Here is a 19,163-nt window from a genome sequence, read left to right as displayed (position 1 = left end):
CCATGAACCAGTTTAGTAGAATATTTCATTTATCAATACCTACACTCGGTAAGCTGGCACATCCAATGAAGCTACACCCCCTAAAAATTGTGGTACGTTATTTCTTGTAGCTTTTTTACCGACACTGGCTGTGAAAAATGTAATAGTCCAGTGATGAAAAGTTGAGTGCACATGTTTGGGAGTAGATATACTTTTCATAACATAATAAAAGTTCAAGTTCATTTTCATAAACTAGTCCACATTCATTTTCCACCATAGGTCCAACAATTTATAATCTATACATGCACAGTTCTATTAGAATGTGGCTTATATACAAACATTAGGTATCAGTATTTCTAACTTTCTTCCATGTTTTCATTGTACAATTCCTGCAATTAGCACAATAAAAATAAACAACAACAAAAACTATCACACATAACGTAAAGGCATGTTAAAGAACATTACTGGCCCCTTAGTCAAAAAATGTACGTTGGGTGACCAGAAAAGCTGTAGAGGTAGAATGTGGTTGTTGGAGGAACAGGAAATATGAAGGATGTTTGTGATATGGCTCTTAGCGAGGGAACATTGGTGTGGAGTATGGTTAGTGGGAAAATTTGGCTGCAGGGACGTGAAGGCAAGGCTGACCCAGCAGTAGAGGGCTCTTAAAATATGGGTGTTGAAAGAAGAAGATGGTGGCAACAGAAATAAGGGGGTTTGAGTGCAAAGGACATATAGATGAGGGGCAGACAAACAAAAGATAATGCAGAATGAGAAATAAACTACCAAAGCACAGATGCTTTGTGCAGATAAAGCAAGTATTTATTAAAGCTCTGCTAGAAACATGCTCAATTGCCATGACAACAATCGTAAATGATCAATTTGGGATATTCATAATTCATACACCTGCCAAGTAGCTGTACAATTATTTGCATGCTGTGCTGTTTCTAGAGCCAATTTCCTGAATTTTTCAGGAATGTGATAACGCAGCTTTGAATTCCTGTCACTAGACGGAAAAGTCACCATTTAGAATATAGAATGGATTTTTAGTTAAAATTGAATGTGCCCTTATGTACAAATGTTGCATAAACACAACTAAAAGGCTATCAAGCAAAGCAAAAATATGTTACAGTAATTTTTTTCTAGGGATTTTTTTTTTCAATTTGACAATTTTTATTCTTTTTGGGGTACAGAAAGGAAAGTGGGGAAGGGGGAAATGTCAATAAATCATTACAGTATGAGCGTAAAAGTACATTTACATAGTTATAGCGTTGACAATCTCCTTTATAATCCCGCATAGTACCAACATATGTTTGCGGCTTATTTGTAATACACTTTCTTTTCCTTTTAGTTCACAATGTTACCGGTTTTATGTCCAGAGATAATTAAGGGTCCAGAACAGAAACAGGGGTGGGATGTAGATTACCCAACATCCGATCGTTTGTATATCTATATGGTGTGTCTAGTCTGCCACCTCTTCCCCATTGCATATCCCTCATCCCATCCACGTGCGGTGTTACCCCTGTTATCCTTTTGGTTTGGTAACACTGGCGTGGCTCGGCCAGTTTTTGCCCCGTCCATTGACTGTATCGGCCCCCCTAGAGGGGTCTCTCAGGTTGGGGATGTGCCAATAGGGCCTCAGGTGTTTAGTTGGCACTATTGTACTTTTGTAGGGGGAGGGGGGGAAGAGGGTGAGGGGAGGGGGGGGGGGATTGGTGGGAAGGGGGGGGGGGGGGAATATCCGGCACCTTCTTTCCCCACCTAAGAGAGAATTCTTGACCTGTCCCTAGAGCTTGTGGGCTTCGCCCATCTTCAGTATGTTGCTCAATCTCGTTTTTAATGTTTGTCTCTCTAGCTTGGTGGTTAGTAGGTAGTGTTCCTATCTCTCCGTGTGGGCGCCGGGTGTCTCCCAACACAACTATTTACAATGTGGGTGTCTTTCGACACAACTATATACATCATGGGTGTCCATTCCTCTGACCTTTCTCTCAAAGTGAGCGTGGGCTGTCTCAAGTGTGCTCATATACCTCCATTTGCTATCTCGCCTTCCCCGCATTTCCCTGTCTCTCTCCGCCTACCGAGGCGGCTGTTGGCTAGTTCCTTTCCCTGGTCCTTTATTGAATCCCTCCAGGAACCTATCCCACTCATTCTTTGCGTTCATTCTGTACTCTTGCAGGTTTTGCCCTGTGTTTATTCTTGTTTCATAGTCTATGTTCATCGTAGTTTGTTTAACCACTTTGCCTACATCTGGGGCGTCTGTTTGCTTCCACGCCTTTGCTAAGTGTAAATTCGCGGCTATTAGTATGTGGAACATTGTAAATGCCTGGGCTTTGGGGAAGTCGTCTAGGGTCATAAAGAGTATGCCACACTCGGGCTCCAATGTGATAGGCTGGTGCAGAGCGGTGGAAAGTATGTTGCCTACCTCTGCCCAGTAGTTTGTGATGCGGGGGCACGTCCACCATATGTGGTACATCGTGCCTTTCTCTCTCCCGCATCTCCAGCATTGCACAGGTGTATGGGGGTAAATAGTCGCAAGCCTGACCGGCACCATGTACCATCTATAGTGTATTTTGCGCAACAGTTCCAGGTGGGAAGCGCATTTGGATCTGCCTTTGTGTGCTTTAAATGCTTGCTGCCAGTGTTCGTCTGTTAGTGGTTTGCCTATATCCATTTGCCATGCCTCCTGGAATTTCTCTCTATCTCCGTCAACCGTGTCAGTCAGTGCTTTATATATGGTCGAGATTATCTTTCTTGGAGTCATTCTGGCTATACACATCCGTTCAATACCCTGTGCTTTCTTTGGTGTGAGTGCCCCTGTGTCATGTTCTAGGAGCGACTTAAGTTGGAGATACGAAAACAGTGATTGGGGCGGTAGGTTATACCTGCTCTGTAGGTCCGGGAAGTGCAGTAATGAGTCGTTTTGATATAGGTTTTTGACTATCGTGCATCCCCCTTTTTCCCATGGTTTATAATTGAATGTAGGGTTGGCTATGTGTATGCTCTGAATCGGGGTCGCTAGTGACCACTGTTTATCGTAGCCTACCAGGCGTTTGGTTGTGTCCCATGTTCTCAATAGTAGTGAAGTGGTTTCGGGAACCTCTTTTGGTAGTGGGCGTATGTGGTGGGGTATCCAGAATAAGTAGTGTAACCCTTTTGGGCATGCCCCCGTCGATTCTATGTCTACCCACTGCGGCCTGTCGACTGCCTTGTGTGCTTGCACCATTGTGGCTAGTAAGGTCGCCCTGTAGTATGCGTCTACATCTGGTAGCCCCAAACCCCCTTCTGTCACTGGTTTGCGCAATATTTTTCCTGCTACTCTGATTTTGCGGTTCGCCCAGACGAATCTATTTAGGGTTTGTTGTAGTTTTTGTAGGAAGATTTTGGGGAGTGGGATCTGCAACGTGCGCAATAAATACTGTATTTTAGGCATCACCATCATCTTGATGGCTGCTATCCTTCCCACCCAAGACAGGTATTTGCCTTCCCATGTTTGTAGGGTATCTATTATGTCCCTCCTGAGTTTCCCGTAGTTGTGTTCATGGAGTCCAGCTATCGTCTTTGTGATCTTGAGGCCTAGGAAAGTGAGATAATCGTCCCTCCAGTCTAGCGGGAACGTGGCTTTTAATTGTGTAGTGATGTGGCTCGGTATCCCCACCCCCATTGCCTGCGTCTTTGCGACATTCAGCTTATAGTACGACTGATCTCCATATAGGCGGATCTCATGTAGCAGATTTGGTAGTGACACCTGGGGTTGTGTGAGTGTGAGCAGGATATCGTCCGCGAATAGGTTGGCCTTATATTCGTTGTTCCCCACACTCACCCCATGTATGGAAGTGTTTGCTCTAATGTTTATTGCCAGGGGTTCTAGTGCAAGCACGTACAATATCGGGGACAAGGGGCAACCTTGCCTGGTCCCGTTTGTGAGCTTAAAGGGCTCCGATAGGAATCCGGAGTTCAGTACTTGCGCTGACGGCGCGCTGTACAAGGCTTTTATTACTGCCGCTACTTCCTCTGGTACTCCGAACCGTTCCAGAACCCTGTGGAGGAATCCCCAGTGCAGACGGTCGAAGGCCTTTTCTGCATCCAGGGAGACCAAGATCCCCCCTCTGTCCTGGGTGTGTATTTTATGCAGTAGAGTTATGACCTTTCTGGTGTTGTCCGATCCCTGCCTCCCTTTCACGAATCCCACCTGGTCGTTGTGTACGATGTGTGGTATTACCGATCCTAGTCTCGTGGCGTATATTTTCGCGAGTAGTTTAGCGTCTGTGTTTAAAAGTGATATGGGCCGAAAGTTTTGTGGTGTTGTCGGCTTTTTGTTTGGTTTCGGCAGTGTTACTATGTGTGCTAGTAATATTTCCCTGGGGAGGGACTGGGCAGCGATTGCCTCGTTGAAGGTTTTGACTAGGTGAGGTGCTAATGTGTCTTTAAATTCTTTATAATATGCGTTGTTGAGGCCGTCTGGGCCCGGGGACTTCCCGTTTGGTAGTGAGTTTATTGCGTCTATCATTTCCTGACTCGTGATCGGGTTACTGAGTGTGTCCTGTTGCGATTGTGTTAACGACGGGATTTGTGTCCTGTCTAGGTAGTCTGCTATGCCCTGTGCGGTCGGTTGTGTAGTGGAGGCGTTGTCTTTAAGGTTGTATAGGTCCGAGTAATATCGAGCGAATACATCACTGATGTCCTTCGGAGTCGAGGCTTTTTTCCCGTTCTGGTCTAGTAAGTGGTGTATTTTTTGTTTTGACTGTCTGGTTTTAAGGCGGAGTGCTAGCAGTTTGCTAGCCTTGTTGCCTTGGACATAGTGCGTTGCGTTTAGCTTGTTCATATGCCTGTTAACTTGGTCTATAGCTTGTTGATGTATGAGCCGTGATATGTGGGTTATGCGGTGTTTTGCTGTGTCTGTCGGTGAGATCTGATTTTGCGTGTTTAGATCGTATAATTCTTTCTGCCAAGCCCTAAGTTGTGTTTGTGTGGATTTCTTCACAAACGCCGCTCTCCTTATCAATAGGCCTCTCATGACTGCCTTATGGGCTTGCCATACTGTAGTGGCTGCTATGTCTCCCGTGTCGTTATTCGCGAAGTAATCCCTTAGCTCTGCTTTAAGTTCCCCTGTAAATCTCCTGTCCCGCAGTAGTGAGTCGTTTATTTTCCAGGGGCTACGGTGTCTGAAGTCATAACTATCCTTGAGCTCTAGTGTAACCGGTGCATGATCCGACCACGTTATTTGGCCTATGTCACATGACTGTATTTGGTTGAGATGTGAGCCGGATATCAGTAGGTGATCTATCCTGGAATATGAGTTATGTACTGGGGAGTAGTGGGTGTAGTGCCTTTCGGCAGGGTGAGCGAGTCTCCAGGTGTCGTAAAAGTGGTGTGTGTGTAAAAGTTTTTGTATGGCCTTGCTTTGTCTTTTCAAGGGACGGTGCCTGCGACTGTGTATGGATAGGGTAGTGTCTACTTTTGGGTCTAGGACGTGATTGAAGTCCCCGCACAGTATCGTGATGCCGTGTTGTATGTTTGCTAATTTGTGTAGGATTTTGTGCAGAAAATTCCTTTGGTTTGTGTTGGGCGAGTAGATGTTCACGATTGTATACTCTATGTCATTCAGCGTCCCAGACACTATGGCATATCTGCCATTGGAGTCAATGTCCTGGCTATGTAGGGAGAATTTAACCTCCCTGCTTATCAGGATGGAAACGCCTTTTGATTTCGTACTAGTAGTGGAGTGGAACTGGTGTGGGAATTCCAGTGTCAGTGTGTTGGTAAAGTCGCCTGTGCGATAGTGTGTCTCTTGTAGGCAAAGGATGTCAGTGCGGGCAGCGCAGAGGTCGCGGGTGAGGAGGTGTCTCTTTGCAGGGATATTCAGTCCCCTTACGTTAAATGTACATATCCTCACGGTGGTTGTCGTGTGCGAGGTTGTGTGTAACTCTTTGGAGTGTATATTTGTGCGAGGATCCCTGCTTGTCCCAGCCGAGTCAAGCTGAGCAGGGTAGTCCTCAGAGTTTTGCGTGAGCTTCCCCTTACTGAAGTGTGAAGGTGTCTGTCGTGTTTAGGATATTGCGTGCATTCGTTGCCCTTGAGGAGTGGTGTGGGGCCACCCATATGCCCCATGATGAGTGCAGTCACATTAACATAATAAACATAACATATAATAACCAAAAACATATAATACATACAATCCTGAGCTAATACTATGTATGCCATACTTATGGCTAGGCACTGCGTGGTCGTGCCTTGGGGGTAGAGGTATCAACCTCTCGTCCTGTGGGAGCTCCCTCCCTCAAGTGCTTCTAAATTGGTTTATATCATCACGCAACCCTGTTACTTTTTTTTTTTTTTTTTTTTATATATATTTTCTGATTTTCTTACCCCTACTTGTGCAGATCGTACTCTCTATATCTCTGTGTCTCTCTCGTAATGCGCCTTTCTTTAAAGCGGCTATTATATTTGGGAGAGCTCGCTTGAGGTCCCTATTCTCCCCGCATCCTACTATATTTTACATATTTCTCCCGTTGCCAAAACGGTACATTACCCAACTGGTTGCACATAGTCTGTCTGTCAAGCTGAGTGTTTAAGGCCGTAGCGGCCTATAGTCCATGGAGTTTCGTCCTTATATCCTTTTTGAGTTTCTCCACTCCGGGGTGACCTTGGACCTTTCTCCTGAGGGTGGAACTGTTGCCGGAACAATGTCCCATGTCTTTAATATTCGCTCCCCTTCTTCTGGAGTAGCAATTGCCGTTGTTTTCCCTCCTCTGGTGACAAGCAGTTTGGTGGGGTAACCCCATCTGTACGGCAGTTTGTGGTCTCTCAGCGACACTGTAATCGGTCTGAAATCTCTCCTTCTTTTCAGAGTGTAGGCTGAGATGTCTGCAAAAATTTTATGATTTTTGTATTCAGCAGGTAGTGGTTTTCCAGCTCTGTTTGCCGCCAAGATAACCTCCTTGGCGTGGAAATAGTGGAGTCTCACGAGTACATCTCTCGGGGTATCTGGTGGTAGGAATGTAGGTCTTGCTGTGCGGTGGATCCTGTCTAGGAGGAGCACATCTGCGGGCAGATCTGGAGCTAGGTGTCGTAGTAAACCCGTGGTGTGTGCGGTAAGGTCAGCAGTGCCCACCGTCTCAGGAATTCCTCTGATCCGCAGATTGTTCCTGCGGGCGCGGTCCTCCATGTCTGCTATTTTGGTATCTTGTGCCAGTACTTGTGCAGCTAGCCCCTCCACTTTGTCTACCAGAGCATTGTGAGCTGCTGAGATGTCCTCCATTTTGTTTTCTGTGTGGGACGTTCTGTGTCCTAGATCTTGCACCTCCTTCTTGAGGATTGTCAGCGCAGTGTCTAGCTTTTGGAGGAGTTTGTCAGACATTTCCTCAAGCAAGACCTTCATCATGCTGTGGGTAAGTGGGGGTTCTCCTACCGGGGTGTGTGTAGCAGCCTCCTGGTCGCTTTCGGCGCCATCTTGGGCCTGGTCCGGCGGCTGCCAATTTTTGCCGTGACCGGCTCGTGCCGTAAAGAAATTAGTTTTGTCAGCTTTTTCCGTCGTCCGTCTGCCTTTAGACTGTGACATGTCCTCAGTGGGCGCTGGGTTTTGCCGTTATCGCCGGGTTAATTGCTCGTTTGAAGCCAGCTTGAGCGGAGCTCCTAGCACATGCGGCCGGTGCGCTCTGCTTCCAGGACACGCCCCCCTTTTCTAGGGATTTTTTATTATTTTTGTTAACATAAGGAAATTTGCTTTTATCTACTGGAATTTTTATATCTACAGATTAACTAATGCTTTAGTAAAAAACATGTGTTCTCCAAATTACCGTAGCTGAATTACATTTATTCAAAATGGCCCCTTTTACCAAAATCCCCTCTTTTCGGCATATAGAGCACTACATTACTTGTGTGCTATAACACTAAGGATCTCATCTGTGGATGTTCATAGGAAACAAATTCTCAAATTCTCTGTAACTCGTGCTCTATTTTTGGATCAACTTGAAGACTTATTAGATTGATTTATGATTGTTATACAGAATTATTTTCCTGCATAAACAAAGCTCACAGAAATTCTACATATTATCTTATCTGTTATTTCAGAAACAAATGTGCTTTTTTTTTTTTTTTTTTTTTTTTTTTTTAAAACATCCAGTAAAATAATTGTGCATCCACCAAGAGACAGATACTCAATGGGAGGGTTTCACATCTATGACCTCATAACATACATTCACTACAGGAGCCCAGTAGCAGGAGTTTATAACTATGACCTCACAATGCACATTCTGTCACAAGAATAGAGGTGCAGGTGTGTAGTAATAAACATCTGTGAGGAACACAATCCACATCTTCTAGGTGCACACTGCTCATAAAAACACCAGCTCTAAAGAAAAACCCAAAGAAAAGGCAAAGCCCAAGAAAACAGAGGAAGACTGAACAGATACCATATTCCATAGAATTGTTGTGTCACCCACTGTGGTCCTATGGCTTGAATAATATCTAATGACTGGATGCAGCCGTGAGACAGTCAGTCATTGAGTGGCACTCAGGATGGGAGCCAATCACAGTGATGATTTGCCTTAGCAGTCAGTTTATGCAATGTGAGAGCAATCAGTGTTCAGAGATCAATCAGTGTTCTAGTTAGTTCAAGTTAGTTATGGTTAGGGTTGGTTTGTGCGAAGTAAAGCTTTGGTTAGAAACAGCATCAAAGTGTGACAGTGGTAAGTATGGTAACACAGACAGTGTCCCATTATCAAATAATATCAATGAGAAGCAAGGGAAGAGGTATATAAATATTAGGCCGTGTCTCTCATTTGATCATAAAAAACTTGGCAAGTTAATTCACATCAGGCTGATTGTAAAACAAACTGGCAACCTCATTGAGGGCAGAGCATGACAGATTACCGATTCCACTTCTCTAAACATGTCCTATTGCCCTAAGTGTCATGCAATTTGTCTAATAATGCACTTTTAGGGGCAATTCCTTTGTGCCCACAAACTCCAGGCACTAGGAATAGGGCCAGTATGGTGGAAGAGAAGCCTGGAATCAGGACTATTTTTCCAGATTCGGGACAGTTGACAGGCAAAGATCAACAAACATACATAGAGATCTGGAAATATTTATAGTGTGAATATCAAAAACAGTACAGATATTTTTTTTAAAGGCAAACTTAGAAAGCTTATTAAGAATCAAAGAGTAAATATAGGCAAAATATTGGCGCCTACTATTTGCAGTTAAAAATCCTGGCTAAAATACGCCTCACAAACCTCCCTTGTGGTCTTAATATTCAGATATAATCTCCGACACTCATTTCTTTAAACATAATCCAAACTGCTTGATCTAAGAATCAATACATTTATATCACCTACTCTCACTCTCACCTTTGGTTACCTAGCTTGTTTGCCCATCTTAGGCTACAAGTACTGATGGGTAAATAGTGATATTTCAACTAAGTTGGATAATATTTTTATACTTTTAATATGCTTTTTTACCAACAAAAAAAAAGTGTTTTCTTTTTAGCTTACGTATGGTCTTTGTATTTCTTTTCTGCCAATTTCCCCTATCAGAATTTGTATATGCCATTCATGTTTGGACAAAAACATTAAAGTAATTAATGTAACATTAAAGTCTTGATCGGATACCCAAAAAGGGTTCAGTAGGTAATAAAGGCATAACCCAAACATACATATTGATGAAAACTAATGAAGGCAAACCCCACCTGGGGACCTGGCTTCAAAGAATTACCAACCATAAGATATCATAACATTATTGGAGGTAAGTGAACATAAAAGTTATAGATCTTTATTGAATAAGAAAAAGGTTAATCTAGTACACCTATCTTAATTGTGGGTTTATACTTTTATGTAGAACCTATTCATACTATGGGAACCAGTCTATAAATACAACTATACACCTGTCTGCCCTATTATTATATCCTGTCTAATGCTTAACATTATAACCTGGCCTTTAAACTATTATATTTAATCGATTTATATTTTATATTGTAGTTATTAGTCCTGGTCTACTCATCTATTGTTCTTGACTGACACGGGGACAATTGTATCTAGGGCGACCTTATGTTTTCTCTTTGAATGATTCTTGAAACCTTGATAGTAGATCTCAGTGGCTTGGATTTCATTAATACTATCTAACCATTGAATCATATCCTTACAGTTATTAGGGTGTAGCTGTGTTTATCACCTTAACTGTAGCTGGTTACAGCTTCATTGAAGTTGGTATTCCAGCTATTGTGAGTTTATGGATTGCCACATTAACTTGGACTTTACTGCTCCAAGCTGCTACTAGTGTTTACATTGAATTCTCAAAACTCTATACAAACAATTCCCTAGCAGGTATAAAAATAAAACAAAAAGTAACATGTTAATATTCAGGCAAATACATAAACAATTAAAAGAAGTCAAGCTCTTAATATTTAGCCTCCATAAGTCTATATTTAAACAGGCAGGGATCCTTCCAACTGTCTGTTAGATTGTTTTAAACCAAACAAAGCACAATTAAGAATAACAATGTTACTTTAAAACAATGGTAAGGTCAGTGCTGCATGGAGTCTTCAGCCCTTACCTGCGTGTCTGCATTTAATACTTTTATCCTCTGCGTAGAAATGAAGAGATCCACTTCTGTCATAGGCTGTGCCTCTCCTTCTGCAGCCTAAAAAATACATACTGGGTAAGCAATTGCCACCTGGGTCAGGAAGCTGTGAGTTGGTATTGTACTGGCAGACAGACTAAACACTGAGCACCTACTATCAGAACAACAGCTGGTAGTAATGTAGAACACTTTCATTTTTCATTTATTCTAAAACATGCCTCTGTATTACCGTCAGGCTTTCTATAGATTTGCTATAAATTACAGTGATAGCTTGATGATTTGTTTTCTTGTGTGTTATTTATGGATACAAATGTCAATATCTCTGATTATCAAAATATCTGAGAGTCCAAGATTAAAATGTAATTTTGGTTTATAAAAACATTTCATCTAATCACTTCTCAAAGTCCAGGGCCTTTGTTTTAGCTACTGGGTTAATTTGTCATTGCATCATTTCAGTATTGCAATGTCTTTAGAGAAATCTTGGAAATCTGATATACATTACTGTAATCACACACATTTCAAAATGCAGGACTGTATACCTTTTCAGTGGCAAACAGATCTCTGTTCTAACCAGAACAATCAAAATGTTTTACACAGCTTTCTATAATAGGTAGTGCCAAGCATGTTTTGGATAAAATACTTATTGGAAATTGGATACCCATTGTTAACCTTTGATTCCTAATGACGTACTAATGGTGTTCTGATAATAGGATTTCCTTAAGCACACTCTTACTGTCAACAACAATACACATAAAACAAACAGCCAAGACTTACATGGGAATTTTCAGTACCTTGAATTACTACACAATTAATACATACAGTATATTAAATTCATCAAGGAAGGGAATTGCTAATGCATCAGTCAGTTACATGATACAAGCATTTTTGCATCCAGCAATTTGGAAAAAACAAAAAGAAAACACTTGTGGGCAGAGGAAAGCAGTTAATGAATATCAAAAAAATGTTAAAGCACATATTTTCTTGCGTTTTGTTACACACATAAATGAAATGCCACTGTACTGCATGCTACACATAGAGAGTGAGGCCTGCCACCTTGGGAGTAAATAAGGGTAATGCTGTACCCTGTTTTCTTTTAGCTAGGGAGCACCTTCAATCAATGAAATTAAGTGACAGCTACTCAGGCTGTAGGATACCCTGCATTTGTTTTCTTCATACTAGGCTCTGGGATCCTAATAGGGGCACATCCTAAAAAAAATTTGTAATGAGTTTCCTAATGCCTCAAATGATCATGACACCATTTAAATGAGAACAATGACTTACTGGCCAGTGGGAAAAATAAGAAAATGGTTATTTTGACAAAAAAATAAATAAAATGGCTAGATCTGATGAAATTCAAATCAGGAGACGATTTGCTGGATGCAGAAATAATGAAATAGAAAATAAAAAATGTAAAAATCAAATTATAAAGGCAAGCATAACATCAAAATGCATGAGATTGTACTGCACCTTCTTCCTGCTTTTGGCTAATTTCTGGGCCATCTGCTTAGCATGAAATAAACAGAGACAGGAATATGGTTAGAAAATAAGATACAAGCGCTAATCCATGCTGGCAGATCAAGCAGGTGGATGTGACAGGCCTTTAAAATATCAGTCTAGATTGGTGTAATCCAATGTTTACACCAGTTTCACTCTCCAGTGGTATGGGTAAAATAGAAACTTCTCTGTGGCTTGTTAAAATGTTTCCTTCCCACGTCACACACCTCAGAGTCCCCCTTGCAAATACAGCCTGATAAACAACGCATGTTATTTATTATTATGATATTTATATAGCGCCATCAAATTCCGCAGCGCTTTACAATTAACTCTATAATGCGAGAGGCTCAACTACACAGATGGAGAAATGTTATTATGTACCGTTATCACTGTTTGCTTGTTTTTTTTAAACATAAAGCACCAATTAATACTGTGATAATGCACACATTTAACATACGCCCACCACAAAAAAAAACTTCTAGTGGATAAAAAAACCTCTTTTATGAAACATGAATTTAATTGCACGGAGACAACTCATTAAAATATGGATTGCAGAAAATGAAGATGCAGGGAATTTAACCCATCCGTCCTAGGTTTTCACAAGGTTATAAATTATAGGCTGAAAATGTAAAGGATGGAAAATCACCCTTACTGTGATTTTCATGTTCATCAAACTTGGTTGCCCTGTGTCAACATCAATGACATTAAATCATCAAAAGACGTACTATACACAGATTTTAACGATGATTATTTTACAGGGGAGCCAAGATGGTGCCTTACCATGGATCAAATACATCTATTCTATCCATCATCAGGTAAAAACACAGACTATGAGATTTATCCACTCAATTAAAGGTGCATTTTCAAAAATTAAGCTGAAATAGTGGATTTGGAAAAAATGACCCAACTTTGCTATAGTCACAAGATGGCTATTTCAAAAATTAATAAATAAATACATTTTAAAAAAGCTAAAAAGGTTCTATGCAAGATAGACCCCCAAATCTGTAAACAAACACGCTTAACAAAAATAATAAAAAATAGGTAAATGAATATAAGCTGCTACAACAGTAATGTGGGTCCTCCTCACACTAATAATACACATTATGTAACCAATATACTGAGTGACAAGGTGTCACAATCAAAACACTAGTTTGTAAGTGGAGCACTAAACAGTAGGTATATGTGTAAAATACAATAAACACACTCACTCTATACATGGTGAAAGGAGCACTTCAACACAATATGCTCAGGATATATAGAGTAAATAAAAGAGAAAAATATAGTGCAACACTGTGTTTTCAATTTCTCAACTGTAGGGGAGTCCCCAAATTAACACACTCACATGATATAGAGCCTATAAAAGATTGGCTCAAATCTGTAGCACATGTGTGGCTTAAAGGTGGCACACTCCCTTCTCCAGATACTTGGATGTATATGCTCAAACGAAAGCAAAGAAATATCAATGGTTCAGTATACATGTCAAATGGTGATAATTTCCTGTCCTAATGTGTTTTACACCCCACCTCCTATAGAATGTAAGCTCGTTTGAGCAGGGTCCTCTTCAACCTATTGTTCCTGTAAGTTTATTTGTAATTGTCCTATTTATAGTTAAATCCCCCTCTCATAATATTGTAAAGCGCTACGGAATCTGTTGGCGCTATATAAATGGCAATAATAAATAAATAAATAAAATAATAGGCAAGTATGTAAAGCAGAGCTCACCTGATATTGAGCCTACAAAAGCCAGCTCTAATATATACCACAAGGTACTAAATATAAGGTGGTACTCTCCTTGATGAAAGATGGACCAGGCAGCAGAAAGGATATCGCTTGTAGATTAAAGCAAAGTATGATCCTCTTTGTTTGTTGCATTTCGTAGAAACTGGGCTTTTTCAATGCGAGTATGTGCTGCCTGTGACAGGAATCCCTTTTGAAGTGTGCGCTGTTGCTTCCAATGACCATGTCAGTCAATCAGAGTTAGATTTGGGTTAAATCTAGCTTTCTGTATGCTTTTCGTATAATCCAGATTTAATTTTAACAGTCTTCGTATGTAATCCATCTACTTGTAAACAGTTGCGTTGGATACGCAATAGTTGTGCCTTAGGGGCATTGAACAGCCATGGAGAAAAATGACAACTATTCTGACAGATGTAATGGTTTACATCCACATGTTTTTTTTGTTGTTGAATGCTTTATTTTTGTTATGCATTGATTACACATCTGCTCTTGCTGTGCCCCAACAGCGTAACAAGGATTCTGGCCTACAGACAATGTAGATTACAAGCAGGGCCGGCGCGTCCATAAGGCGCCTTAGGGCGCACCGGCTCTGGGGGCGCAAGATTTCAGTGACCGGCAGGAGGGAAGCTCTCCCTCCTGCCAGGCCACCTCCTGGCCCCCCGGCGCGGCGTGCGGCTGTGCTGTGATCAGACCCGGCGAGTGAGCTCTAATCTCACCGCTCTGCTCCCTCGCGCACTGTCTACTGACACCGCGGGAGCCGGAATATGACATCATATTCCGGCTCCCGCGGCATCAGCAGACAGCGCGCGAGTAAGCAGAGCGGTGAGATTAGAGCTCCCTCGACGACACCACAACCACCGCAGACTCCACAACCGCCGTAGCTTAACTGGAGCCGCACCGTCTTCCTTCCACCCTGTATGAACCTCCAGCATTCAGGACCATGTGGGAAAGAGCTCAAAAGAGCTAAGTGATTAAAGCTCAAGGGAATATGCAGAGCATAGCAATCCCCAGTGTGAATATAGCTGTCCACTCCAATCACGAGACAAGACTACGTGTTGAGGGTCAAGAAGAACTCTGGTTTAATTACACACACACTCTGCTTTTATGCAATTCTCCCCTGCAAGGGAGACGCCCACATGCAATTATACATTACCCAATCACACAATGGTTACATCCCACATATTCCCTCCCCTTAGCCTGAGAGGTAACCCAATTATCCGTACAATTTAAACATACTTTTTACCCAACTTTCATAACTCTAAAACCATACATCCAATATTAATAACAGTTACATAGTATTAATCAGCACATTCTAAATACAAACATACCCAAAAATCATTTGAATCCGTTCAGCCGTTCGGGAGATAGGTATAAGTCACTTTTGACCGACCGCAAGCACATTTTCATGCCCAAAACAGTTCCATGGATTTGGGCTGTGCGGTCGGTCTATTTTGCACCGAGAAAATGACTAAGTCCCATTCGAACGAGCGTTCGAATCTTCGAACGGGACTTAGTCTCCAGCCGCGGTGTCGAAGAAGGTACGGGTCAGCGGTGTTCGTGCAATTGGGCAGCCGCAAACAGTTCCATAGATTTGGCTGCACACACCGCTGACCGCGTTTGAATAAGTTAAAATGGCCGCCGCCACGTGTTCGTTTGTCGAATGGCGGCCACTTCGACGACTTCGACTGAATTTGAAGTGCCAGTTTAAAAGTTGTAACCCTGCTCCAAAGCATTTAAAGGGCCAGAAACAGCATTCAAAAATTATGCCCAAATGTAATTCTTAAAGGGCAATACATCCCAGGGCCATAGTCGCAGGGCAGGAGGCTAGCAATCAGTCCTCTCCAATGCCCAGTGGCAAAAGGCAGTTTGTCACAGATTACTTGTTTTTTTATACCCAAGTGTTGGATCTCGTTTTTTGAACATTTGAACTTGAATGTATTTTCTAATTCTTTTTTCATGTCTACACTTAGATTTTTGTCTAAAATCAGTGCCTTATCAATGTTTAATTTATGGTTAGATTGTTTACTATATTCAGATACACTATTCATTAATTATTTTAATGATGCTAACAGGTCTTCCAGTGGTATGAAAATATAATCCGCGAAGAGTGATATCTTGAATTCTTTCTTATTGCTTACAAACCCTTTAATTTTTATATTATTTCTAATATCGTGTGCTAGAGACTCAATGGACAATACCTATAGTAGAAAGGACAGGGGACACCCCTGCCTAGCACCATTGGTCACCCTGAACCAGTCTGAGGATATTCCCCCCCCCCCCCTCGTTCTTGCTTTAGGACCTGTGTATAATGCCCATATAGCATTATAGATCCAGCCAATCAGACCCTGTTGTTTACATATTGACTTCAGGTAGTCACACCTGACCCTATCAAATGCCAGGGCCACGAATGGGACTCCTGATCTGTCTACATTATCCAAAATATTAATCATTCTTCTTATGTTATTTACAGAGGATCTTTAATAAAACCCGCCTGGCCTAAGTGGATCAAATTTGTAAATGTATTTTCTAGTCTGCTGGCAAATATTGATGCATATATTTTTGCATTTGAGTTTATCAGAGAGATTGGTCTATAGTTTTTATTAATTCCGGGTTTTTTTCAGGTTTTAAAATGATGTTTGCGTATAGCATCTCTTCCATAGTTTTTTGTTTTACCATCTCCTTAAATGTGTAAGTCTGTTCTTACATTATTTTGTTCTTAAATTTCTTATATAATATATTTGGAAACCTGTCTGGGCCAGGTGCTTTGTCTGTTTTAATAACTAATGTAACGGACCGTTTCAGCATATGAGGGGTTAAAATCCGTTTAGGCGATAATCCCCTTTTCTCAGAAAGGCACAGCTACTGTAAAAGCACCAAAACTCACGAACTGGATATAGATGAATAAGGTAGCACTCCAGCTGGAACCTCACAAATAGCTGCTAGCAGATGAATAGGAAAAGCAGATATCAGCTTACACTCCTTAGCAATCAATCTCCAACAGCATACAGTGAATCCCCCCAAGAACGAGACAAGGCTCCGTGTTGAGGGTCAAGCAGTGGTCTGAGGTGCTGGGCACCCAGCCTGGTTTTTATTACATGAGTACACATACAGGCCACACCCAGGGGGAGGCATAAAATAACCAATAACATAGATGTTACCTCCCACACATCCCCTCCCCTTAGTGTGACACTTAATCCCATTATGTGTACAGTTCAAAATATACTTTTACACAACTTTCATAACTTTAAAACCATACATCACATTCACATAAAAATACATATCCACAATCAATCCATTCAGGGGAACATCATATTAAAAAATGGCATGAATCAGACCAGGGGTTCAAAAGTTAGTAAAAGTATATTTTATTCCCCCTGGCTCAAACAGTAAAAGTAAAACATCCCCACAATGCATCCTGGCTTCCTCCCTTCTGCCCTGGAGATAATTGGAGAAGAAATCTAATTATCCAGGACTAGAGGCAGACTCCATTAACCACATGGTTGCAAAACAACATAAAACTCTTTAAAATACATAAAGTCATATTTTATACATTAAACACAGACATTTAACATATCCCCAGATAGCTCAGGTCTGCGTGCACATTATTAGGTGAATGGCACGCAGACCACACAAATACAGTTTAATTGCCATGGAGCCAAAGTCTTTCCCATAGTCTTTCATTATATGAATAGGCTCCATGGCATAGCTATCTGGGGGGTATCACTGCTCACACAGGGCAAGTACCGAATGGCCCCACTGTATTTAAAGGGCCAGAATGAGTGACATGCACTCTGTTAGGGCCGAATACTGTTTGTAAAGGGCCCAATCTCCCAGGGCCATAGTCCAAAGGCAGCAGGCGGGCAACCAGGCTCCTCCAATACAATGTGGCGAGATTGGTTTCGTCACATCTCTCCCCCTTTCCAAAAAGACTAACAGGGTACCTGACCTCCTGCCGGTCAGTGCCCTTGTTAGTCCAGCAACCCACCCATAAAGCAAAAAAAACAGTACAGCCCACCCACAATAAATAGTTACTACACCTGGGTAGAGGAGAAGTTTGTCCATGTCCAGGTGCCTCACCACGGCTGTGTAGGGGACTGGTAGGCTGCCTTGGTGGGTTGCTGAGTGGGCAGAGACCAGCGGTACTCTGTCCTGGTGCCAGCACTACCACCGGAGTAGTCTGGTTGGAGCCTGGTTGCTGGAGACGGACTGTCTCCCCCTTAGTTGCATAGCTCTGCTGCTGAGTGGGGAGACCGGTTGTCTCCCCCTTGGATACACAGCTCTGTCGTGGGGGGGTAGGACCGACCGTCCCTACCCCCTGTGTGGTGAGTGCAGAGACCACGGTCCCATCTGCACCGGTGGGGGGTTTACAGTCTCCCCCTGGTATATTAAGCTGCCGCTGGGGAGAGGGGGTAACAGGCTCCTCTCCCACTAGAACACTCTGCCGCTGGGGAAAGGAGACTGGGCTCTCTATTCCCTGCACATTACGGATCCGCCGCTGGGGAGAGGTGGTAGCAAGCTCCTCTCCCATACATACTTTCCACCTTTGTGGAGGGAGACCGACTGTCTCTCCTCCCAATACAGTGTCCTGCTGCTGGGGAAAGGAGACTGGGCTCTCTATTCCCTGCTGGACACTCTGCCGCTGGGGAAAGGAGACTGGGCTCTCTATTCCCTGCATATCAATGATCCGCCGCTGGGGAGAGGTGGTAGCAAGCTCCTCTCCCATACATACTTCCATCATCTGTGGAGGGAGACCAACTGTCTCTTCTCCCAATACAGTGTCCTGCTGCTGGGGAAAGGAGACTGGGCTCTCTATTCCCTGCTGGACACTCTGCCGCTGGGGAAAGGAGACTGTGCTCTCTATTCCCAAAAAATCACGCTGCTGCTGGGGGGTAGGACCAACTACCTCTGCCCCCTGTAACTCAGCCTGCCGCTGGGGAGGGAGGACGCTGCTCTCCTCTCCCTGCACTTCACACTGCCTTCCCGGCATATCACTCTGCTGCTGGGGGGTAGGACCAACTACCTCTGCCCCCTGTAACTCAGCCTGCCGCTGGGGAGGGAGGACGCTGCTCTCCTCTCCCTGCACTTCACACTGCCTTCCCGGCATATCACTCTGCTGCTGGGGGGTAGGACCAACTACCTCTGCCCCCTGTAACTCAGCCTGCCGCTGGGGAATGGAGACTGGGCTCCCAATTCCCTGCAGGACCGGTGGAGAGACCTCGGTCCCATCTCTACCGGCCACCTGGGGTTCTTCCCAGTAAATCTCTACAATATCTTCCCAGCGGAAGGGGTCTGGATCTGGGTCTGTCACCTTACTGTCCTGCTGAGCCTTCCCAATTAAGTGGAAGAGATCTTGGTAGTTTTGCTCCAGTTCCCACTCCAG

At 42.9% G+C, this 19,163-nt stretch overlaps 1 protein-coding gene across 1 annotated transcript in view; it reads right to left on the bottom strand.

Moving 5' to 3' along the window:
• Nucleotides 1–19,163, bottom strand: part of APBA1 (amyloid beta precursor protein binding family A member 1) — a 198,199-nt gene that overhangs the window by 19,574 nt on the left and 159,462 nt on the right. The window contains exons 6-7 of the mRNA XM_063455056.1: nt 12,020–12,052; nt 10,526–10,612 (exon numbers count right to left, since the gene is read on the bottom strand). Coding sequence (XP_063311126.1) covers nt 10,526–10,612; nt 12,020–12,052 — 120 coding nt within the window. The remainder of the gene's footprint in view (nt 1–10,525; nt 10,613–12,019; nt 12,053–19,163) is intronic.

The sequence above is a fragment of the Pelobates fuscus genome, chromosome 5 (genome assembly GCF_036172605.1).
Source record: "Pelobates fuscus isolate aPelFus1 chromosome 5, aPelFus1.pri, whole genome shotgun sequence".
In the NCBI taxonomy this organism is placed as follows: domain Eukaryota; kingdom Metazoa; phylum Chordata; class Amphibia; order Anura; family Pelobatidae; genus Pelobates; species Pelobates fuscus.
The sequence above is the reverse complement of the archived record's forward strand: the minus strand, read 5'-3'. Positions and strand labels throughout refer to the sequence as shown.